Source organism: Phalaenopsis equestris, unplaced genomic scaffold, assembly GCF_001263595.1.
Source record: "Phalaenopsis equestris unplaced genomic scaffold, ASM126359v1 Scaffold000420, whole genome shotgun sequence".
Classification (NCBI taxonomy): Eukaryota; Viridiplantae; Streptophyta; class Magnoliopsida; order Asparagales; family Orchidaceae; genus Phalaenopsis; species Phalaenopsis equestris.
In genome coordinates, this window is record NW_018164861.1 from 76,520 (window position 1) to 86,505 (window position 9,986).

At 33.3% G+C, this 9,986-nt stretch overlaps 2 protein-coding genes across 2 annotated transcripts in view; both read right to left on the bottom strand.

The window, feature by feature from the left end:
• The window catches only part of LOC110027190 (F-box protein SKIP28), a gene marked incomplete in the record, with an annotated part of 29,259 nt that overhangs the window by 14,526 nt on the left and 4,747 nt on the right, over positions 1–9,986 (bottom strand).
• On the bottom strand, positions 900–1,773 carry LOC110027191 (F-box protein At3g27290-like). Its single transcript, XM_020728513.1, has 2 exons — positions 1,362–1,773; positions 900–1,198 (listed from the first exon to the last, which is right to left on the bottom strand). Exons 1-2 carry the CDS (start codon positions 1,710–1,712, stop codon positions 1,193–1,195), a joined length of 357 nt encoding a protein of 118 aa, XP_020584172.1. The 5' UTR covers positions 1,713–1,773; the 3' UTR covers positions 900–1,192.

Here is a 9,986-nt window from a genome sequence, read left to right on the forward strand (position 1 = left end):
GAACACACATGTCATTCGGTACTAAAATTTAAGCTATATTTATATTTAGACTTATCTTGATTTTTGGATACTTCTTGCTTATATATTTGTTTCTTTGATTTCCCTTTCGCTAGAACTGTTGATTCTAAATTAACCATTTTTTTAAGATTTTATTGATGCAATAATTATCACTTTTATTTTTTTTTTGCTTTCCCTTGCACATTCTACTTGTTATTCTCATATACAATTTTTTTTTCCAACGGGTAAGAAACAGTTTCAATTGATCACAGCTTCTGAAATTTATCTTGAGAGTTAATATTAATTCTTTATTACATCCTATGTTATTGGGATGTACCGACCTATGGACCCGGGTGTGATGAAGCTAGCCTATGCCAACTTGTTCCTGATTTCATTATCTCCCAATTATAGTTCTGTAATTTGCTGAAGTTTAATTACAAAATAGTTTGTCTCATTTATTTTATTCAATTGCCTTCTTATCTCAGTTCATTTCATAATATATACTTGATGCGTCATAAAAATTTTTTGTCATCAAACATGAATCTCGATACATTTTTTGAACAATAAAACATTCCATATTCAAATTTAAAATCATATAGAGCTCCAATTTCAGCAAGCTTATAACTAAAATGATCGTCTAGACGAGAGGAACCCAATAATATCAAAATTAGTCTAATCAGAGTCCAGTCAAGCGCGAATCAAGTCATTGAACCACAATTGAAGTCTTTGGGTAGATAATTGAAGGGTCAAATGAACTCTACATTTCACGTACCAATAGTTAAATTGAGTGTCTCGATAAAAGGAATACAACGAGCTCAAGATTACCTGGTTCTGAGATAATTAAGACACTCAAATCATAAAAAAAATTATATGATCAAAAGGAATCAAGGAAGGTAGTTCGATCAGGTGGTTATAGAAGTTATTTGCCGAATGACCAAAATGTCCCTCTCATGGAGCCTTTAAATAGACCCCTAGCTTCACTTGAAGAGTAAGGAGAGGCCAAAATTTGATCAAAGATATCCGTTGAGAAAAGTATAAATTATGTGGATACTTGAAATATCTGGATCCATGGAGATCTTTGCTCCGTGCTCACGAACATTTGATCTTGCACAAGAATAGATCCTCAAATTCTTTCTTAGCTGATAGGTGGCAGCCAGAGTCATTCACACAAATCCCCTTCTAGGGTTCCAAGAGATTACAACTGAATTTCTCAAAACACTCAACAGATGTTAGATTTTAGCCAGAAACATCACAGATTTTTAAAATCTAAAAAAAAGTTATATTAACTCAATACTTATCCAAAGCATCTTAATATTTAAATTTAGATATCTTAGAATCATATTTATACAACAGAGCATACACACCTTCGTAATGTAAGGGTTTTGATCAACAACTTGCAGCAGACCGGTGTCAGTGATCCGCCAGCAACGCGGCAACGCTAACGACTTCAAATTTCCCCTCGCAAAGGATGTAATCCACAAAAGTTTTTCGTCACAGAGCCGGAGGCTTAGCGGGGGCTCGACGGTGATGTGGCGCCACAGCGTCTCGTCGGCGGCGATCTCATCCCTGAAAGCCCTGCACACTTGCCGAAATGCGAGGAGCTCTGGCAGCCGGAGATAGCCAAGGACGAGGAACAGAGCGCTGTGAGGTTCAGTAGAGTCGCCGGTGGGAAGAGTGGAGGTGAGGTTCTCGACAGTTGGATAAGGGGTTTCCATGAGAAAATATGCGAGAGGACTCCGGAGCAAGGATAAAGCGAGAAGCGGCTAAAATATTAGAGGCGGCAAGCCAAACGGGAAATTGAGACATTAAATTTAATTGGGACATTAATTTTAATAACACCACAATAATCTTTCAATAATTAATAATCGGATAACTTTTACAACTTCACTTCAATAACTCTTAGTAATAACCCTCACAATAACCTCAAATAAATTTAGTAGTTTCACTTTAGTAACCTCTCAATAACTTTCACGATTCCATTTCGTTAACCCCTTGTATCAACCCTTATAATAACCCCCAATAATCTTCACGGTTTCACTTCAATAAGCCCACAATAACATCTCTGTAGTGACATGTTACTGAAAGCCACACGCAGAGTTGTGTCCAAACTCCGCATGAAAAATTTCTCCACATAAATACCATAAATTTTTGAGAAATTTAGATAAATAATACACATATACTTGTAGCTAAAGCTTGATATCTATCCTCCACCTAAAAATATATTTTTTAGTTTTAAATGTAAGGCGTTTTTACATACATAGCACTCAAAGTATACGAATTTACATATATCAAAGCTAAACTCTTATATTTACGAAATAAGCACCTTAAACTCATAAGTAGGCATAGAATAAGTACTCTCTCAAAGGAGGCTATAAGACCTATTGTTCTCCTCTCTTTTCAGTCATCGTGAAAACCAGCTGCAATGACTGCCTGATAAATGGTTCTTCCATGTTGATTAAGGGCACGTTTGGGGCAGCTTATTTGGTGCGGTGGCTTTTTGAAAACACACCTGATTTGTTTGGGTGAATTGTGTTCTGACAACTTGTGCGTTTTCAAAACGATGAAAACAACGTTTTCACACCGTACCTATCTAAGTGTGGTGGCAACTTGCTGACGGCGGTTTAATTTTTCCCAAAAAAAATCATAATAGACATCGCACCTAGCTTATCAACAGATTATTTTTAATCAGTTTATCAACAAATTATTCAATAAGTTATAGCTGTCCCAAACATACCCTAAAAATAGCTCTTAAACGTTGCCAAAACAATCATTAAATCTCATCGGAGAGAGAAGAGCTGAAATCTTGTTTTCTCTAAGGTATATTTTATAAAATTGTTGCTAGAGATACCAAGCCTTTTGATTTGAGATATGTATATGCACTTTTTAATTAAAATACAAAAATAACAACAACAACAACAAGTCTTTATCCCACTAACTAGAGTTAGCTACATGAATAATTTTTCTCCTTTGTGTCCTAGAGTGATATGTTTTTATTTAATTCTAATAGATTAAGATCATTTTTTGATACAATACGCTCAAGTCTTTTAGGTATACCTTTGCATTTCTTAACATCTATTGAATCTAAAGCATCTACTCCTCTAATCAGATCATTAGATAGTCAATGTTTAATGTGATCAAACAATCTAAGACGACTCTCTCTAATATTATTTGCAATTGGAGCTGCAATAACCCTTTCACAAATAAATTTGTTTCTTATTTTTTTCTCTCAGTGTCCAACCACTCATCCACCTAAGCATTCCATCTCAGCAACACTTAGTCATATGTTTCATTTTTAAAGGCCAACATTCTACGACATAAAGCATTGCAAGTCTTACCACCATCTTATAAAATTTTATGTGGAGTCCGGAAGTTACTCGACGTCCACACTCCAATAAAAAAATTGGATTATTTACGTATTTTATTAACTACAACACAGTTGTAAGGTTCTTGAAATTCATGATTTGAATGTAAGGATTCATATCATGGCATAAACATGTGGTTGTAGTACAGAAAAAACTCAGATACAACCATGTTGTGTTGAACAAAACATATAAATAATCCTTAAATTCGCTATAACAAGGACAAAAAAGATTTTAAAATACATGATTTGAATGTAAGGATTTATAGCATAGCATAAAACATGATTTTACTAAAGAAAAAAAAATAACAGATACAATCATGTTGTACTAAACAAAATAAGCTTAATAACGGGTTTAAGGATTATTTACATATTTTGTTCATTACAGCAAGTGTTTTAGGTCATGCTACGAACTCTTACTTTCAATTCATTTATTTTAGAACCAATTTTGTAATCGTTATAGATGATTTAAGGAATATTTATGTGTCTTGTTCAATACAACATTGTTGTATCTAAAATCTTTTTTCAGTACAACCGTATGTTTATGTTATGTTATGAACTCTTACATTAAAATCATGTATTTAGAATCATTATTGTTCTCCTTATAATAGATTCAAGAATTGTTTATATGTTTTAACCAATACAACACGGTTGTATCTGAGTTTTTTTTTTTTCAGTTTAATCATGTCTTTATGACATGTTATGAACCCTTACATTTAAATCATGTATTTTAAAACCTTAAAACTGTGTTGTAGTGAATAAATTATGTAAACAATCCAATTTTAGATAGGAGCCCGGACGTAATACTTTCTCCTCATCCAAATACCCTGGCATTCATCGTGCAAACTAGAGATTTAAAATCATCTCAGTGTGATTTAATGAATATAGACCAACCCCAACATTCTAAACGAAAAGGAGGGGTCGTCTTCCACTGACAAAAGGCTAGGAGAACCTTGAATGCTCCATTAGTGAAGTTCTCATCCCATTCCTCTACGTCAAAGCTCATTCGCGAGGGTGATTTAACAATTGAGTCCATTGAAACGAAGAAGCCAACAACGGATGAATAAACATAAGAGTTTAGGTGTGATATATATGTAAATTTGTATGTTCTGAGTGCTATGTAAAATTTCCTAAAAGTAAATAAAAATGACATTGTTTAATGTAATATTAAATATTGAATATCAATCAAATTTTATAGATTATATCCTTTTTAAGGTAAAATTTGAAATGTTGGCGTTGTAGGCTGACCCGACCCGCAATTACACAGATATTTATGTTTCTTAATATGTAAAAAACTTGACTCAAATTATATTTAACAGCTAGTGAGAACAAATGTATTATGATAAAAAATTTTTAAAAAAATATTTTTCTCATTAGGGGTGCTACGCAAGTATATGTATCGTTTCAAGTAATACAGAGTTTTCCTTAAAAACCCCATTATCGTTCTCACGAGAAAGCCAAAAACAATGAAATGAAATACAAGAATTTTGACTTCAAGAAAACTTTATTTAAGATTGCAGCAACTATCTAAAGATGAAAATTATGTTTACTAAATTCTACAATGTTCAAGTAAAAGTAAATGTAATGACTTCGACAATATATATAAAGAGGATTTCTCATTATCAATAATCATTAGTTTAGGATTTCAAAATTATTTAGAAACTTAAATGTGGTATTGTGACAAATAGGAGCATATTTATTCTTTACTTTCTTTCGAATTGTGCAAAGAATATTGACTAATCTAAAGTTGACGTCGGCATAAATAGTAGTGCTGAGTAGGTTCTAGTCTCTCGCTTTTTGACTACCCATCGTGCCCTCTCTATAAGACCTACTAGTGGCTCTTAGTTTCAATCTCTAGATCAAATTGATAAACGAATTTAGCATGTCACTCTAGAAACATCAATTCTATGTCCATCAAATCTTATCTTCTTATCTATTTGCACCCCCCTTAAAATGATCGCGACTGCTCTTTCCAATGTAAAATGTGATACTTACAAGTCAAGAAATCTTAGCCCTTTCGGGTCTATAAGTTCCTCAACGGTTTTAACAATACAAGTGACAAATTTGTAAAGTAAATAAAAGACCAGTAAAAATATAATCATAATTTTTAGGAATAAAATAAGTTCTAAACAAAATCAAAATCACTTACTTAATTTCTTCATATTGCAAGGAGAAAGAAAGAAGACTACTCATGAAACATTAGGATAACAAAAAGAAAACATATTTATAAAACTTCAATTCAAAGTACAAAACTTGAAGACAAAGATATAAATACTTATCTGGAATGTTCCCCCAAGCACTCCTTTGAATTCTCTAACTTCTCTGACTTCAACTACACTTACAAGACTCAAAAACTCTAGAAATAACAAAGACTCACAAAGAAAACGTCTCACACACTTAACACACTCACACACTATGAGACTCTATAGATCCGACCCCCTAACCCTTTGAAATTAATCTATATTTATAGAGCTTCAAAAATGACCAAGGGTTGCTTCAAGCATTTCTTCAAAATTTGGTCTCATTCAATGAATCTTCTATAAAATAATTGTGGCATCTAAGCGCCCAACTATCGTGCCTAGATGCCAGCCAATTTCTGCATCTGGTGTCTAGGCGCCAAATATTGGTGTGTGGAGGAGGTGATGGTGGTAATGTGGATGTGTTGGTGTCTTTAGATGTTCATGTTTGTGTAGGTGGTAGCAATGGTGATGTGTAGGTGTATTGTGACGTGGAGGGGCAATTGTGATAATATTGTGACATTCCTTTTTTTTTTGAGTTGTGATATTGTGGCATTCCTATTTATGTTAATTAGTTTTTTTTCACGCTAGTAATACAATGGTTAAGTCAAAAGAGGTCAGTTTATCTGCAATGTGGGAGAAAGGGACAAAATTAATATTTTGTGACATTTGCCTCAAGGAGGTCGAACTGGGAAATAGGTCGACAACGTATTTCAACAAAGAAGACTGACAAAATATTATTAGAAAACTGTAGAAAAATACAGACAGAGAGTATGATAGGATGCAGTTAAAAAATAAGTGGGATCAGTTAAAGAATGATTGGAAAATATGAAATGAATTGAAACAAGGATCAACAGGCTTAAAGTGGGATCCAGTAAAGCAAACAATTGATGCTTCCGAAAGTGGTGGGCAGAGAGACTGATGGTGAACATTTTTGAAATGTCACATTTTTTTATCAATTTTTAATTTATTTTCAAATCTAGCAACATGTTATATGAATTTGTAGGTGATGTCAACTACAAAAAAAATTAAATACGGTGAAATTAATCCTGAGCTAGAGGAGAAGTTAGATCGTATGTTTGGAGGTGTTGTGACAATGTGAAACAATGCATGTGCCCCCAGTGAGGCGGTTTTTGGCGGCATCCCCAAAAATTTAGGAGCTGACCAACTAGGTGATTCCAATGAAGACTCTAGCTCGGAACTCCATGAAGTTGTGTCACGAGCTAGTCAAAACATCTCCGGGTTGAAAAAAAAAAAGAAAGAGAGAGAGTTGATTTCCTTAGAAGCCAGATCTCACAGTTGGTGACTTCATGAACCAATGACCCCGACAAATATGTAGTTGTATTTGTTCTCTGTGAAGTTTCTTGAAGATTCGACCTAGAGAGAGTTTTTCAAAGCGTGCTCACTAACCGTAGGGTGGCTTGCCTACGTTATTTTCATGAGAGCGGTGACATTTGAGGGACACATTTTTTTAATTATATTAATGTGGGAAATTTGTATTTGCTTATGATTTTTCATAGTGCTTTGCATGTTTATGCTACTCTGGACATGTCACATTACTTGAGAGTTTTTTATTTCTCGTTATGTTTTAAATTTACTTTTGTAATGTTATTTGCTTATTTGATTGTAGCTAATTCATTGATGATTATATATTAGTATGTTCTATACATAAATATATGGATGTAACTAGAGAAAGACACAAAAGGAGAGTTGCAGTTGTCATATGTTTGATGCACAAATTTTATAACTTGTACATACAACACTTCCCTTATATGACATCCTCATATGTTGGTGATAAATGGGTTCGAGAGTTGTTTGTGAGCCACCAAGGAGATTTAACAATACATTTCACATGACATAGGCGGTATTCACCGATCTGTTGGATGCACTACACAGAAATCGTGGACTTCATGGCTCATTCATAACTACTTTACGAGAGGTGTTAATAATAACCCTCTACATTTGATTGCAGAATGAATTAATGTAAGGATCTATGGAGTGATTTCAACACACTTCAGAAATAATTTATAGATACTTCTCAGTAGGGTTGAATGCACTCATCCCTTTTCTTCACAAATGATAAAGCCAACAAATCCTACATTCGAACGGACCCCCACAAAGATTTCGCATGATGCGCGGTATATGTCATACCTTAACTTAATTTCTCCAATTTATTACATTAATTTTCATATAAAAATCGTAATTACGTAATTCTTCGTTATCTTTCTAGAATTATATTTGAGCAATTAATATAACACAAATTTATGCACGTGTTTCAGACAATGAGAAGATCACATTCATCAGCCGTTGAGGGTCTCCGACGTAGAATGTCATAACGGTATGCAACTTCAACATGTGTTTCACTTATGCTATGACCGGTTCGGAGGGCAGTGCACATGAAAGTCAAATTTTCAAATATGCAAAACAGAATAACAAATACAAATTTTCACATCCACTCGCAGGTTCGCTTAAGACTGAACCACTCTCCTAATTCTTTTTTTCTTCAACACTAATCATTCAATTCATATTAAGTAAATACTATTTGGTCGATTTCAGATATCCATTGTAGCGAGGGTATCTCAAGTTTTATCATGACACGAGATACCACACAATTGCTTTTGATCGAGCCAACAATGTCGCACGGGGCAGGAAAAAATGTTAAACAAAAAACATTTCTCGTTACGCAGTGTCATTGTGAGGACATTTGGTGTTTGGAAGAAATATGAGTTATACTTCACGATATGTCATCTCACATGTTTCCCAAACATGTACAGATTATCATTGTCTTGATGACTCTCCACAATTATATCGTGCAACATCCTTCTCGCAACAACATCCACTTATGTAGGGCGTACGACGATTACAGACATGTTCTTGTCAAGGTATATGATTATCGTCTTGGGCAATATTTTTCACAGCCTGAAAATGATTTTCCCGAAACCTACTCTAAAGATGAGGAAGTGCAAGCGAGATGACAAAGTTGAGGGGACGAATTACAAATGCAATAGTCGGAGGGTGATTGAATAAAATGTTAATTTTTATCATATTATTAATTTTAATGATTGTTAAAGACATTAATTATTTATTATATCGAAATCTTATATAATTCATATTTATTTACGTTTCTTATGCATTTGATATTTACTGTTTTGATTTTTTTATGCAATTTGTATGTGTTTTTTTTATTCCTTTTGGTGGGTTTTGGAGATCAAAGATGAGACGTTTAACATTATAAGTTATTTTTGATGATCTGTATGTCGCTATTGGTTGGTCTCACATGTGAAATCATAATGAAGACAACCAAGTTTCTCTCTTTTTTTCAGTACTACAGTTTTTAGGTTTTTCTGATGATTTTTTTTTTATGATATGCATAAATGACATATACAAGCTTGGTATTATGTGGGTTAAAAACAATCGATAACCTTTTTTTAACAAAACACGTTGTCGTCTTGTAGTGATATGTTCGTTGTTTTATATATTGAATTCTCTGAGACATCACAACTGCATAAAATTATAATTAATTACTTATGTTATTAATTTTTACTTGTGTTTTGTCTAAGGGGTATGTTTTTTTAAGCATTCAGAAAGATGAGCTTGATGATTTGTGGTACCTTCAGAGGGTTGCACTGTTACTGTGAACTTTAAAATTTCCTAATAACTTCACCAAACCACATAGCTACGTGCGACAATTTTACACAAGCCACGGAGAATCATAAAAAACTGTGAATATTTTTTGTGAGCAGATAGACCGGAAAATTCCACCGCCAAAAGTGATCAGACATAGAGAGTATCCTGAAGGACGACTTAGTTTATGACATAAACTGTCTGTAATTTAAAAATAAAGTTATCATATTATTAATTATTATTTTAATAGTCTTTTTTTATTTTAATAATCATGCTACTCGCTATTAAGGTATCTAACTTTTTTTGTAATGTTTTGCACTGAATATTTGCTTTTAAAATATAGAATATACTAGTATGAACAATTTTGTTGCAAACAACATACTAAACAAGAGCAGAATGATCATTTATCCAAACACAACTACAACACAATAATTTACAAACAACAAAAAGCAAACAAACAATCAACTCAACCGTAGCAACTTATGCGCGGAAACTGCTACATAACAATTTATTATTAAGCTGCAGCTGCCCCAAACAGACCCTTAATGTTAAACCTTTTTAATTTAATAATTTTGAGACCCATCTTAACCAAATTTCAATCACACTTGTAAGAATAATGTTTAATATAATATGTAATTCAAACTACTTTGCGTTTACATAGAAAATAATGAATATAAATGAATTAGTGGTTGATAGAATGCAACCCTTTCTCCAAAAGCTCAGGATCTCAGGAAAGAAAAAAATAGGATCATTTACATACATGCCACCCA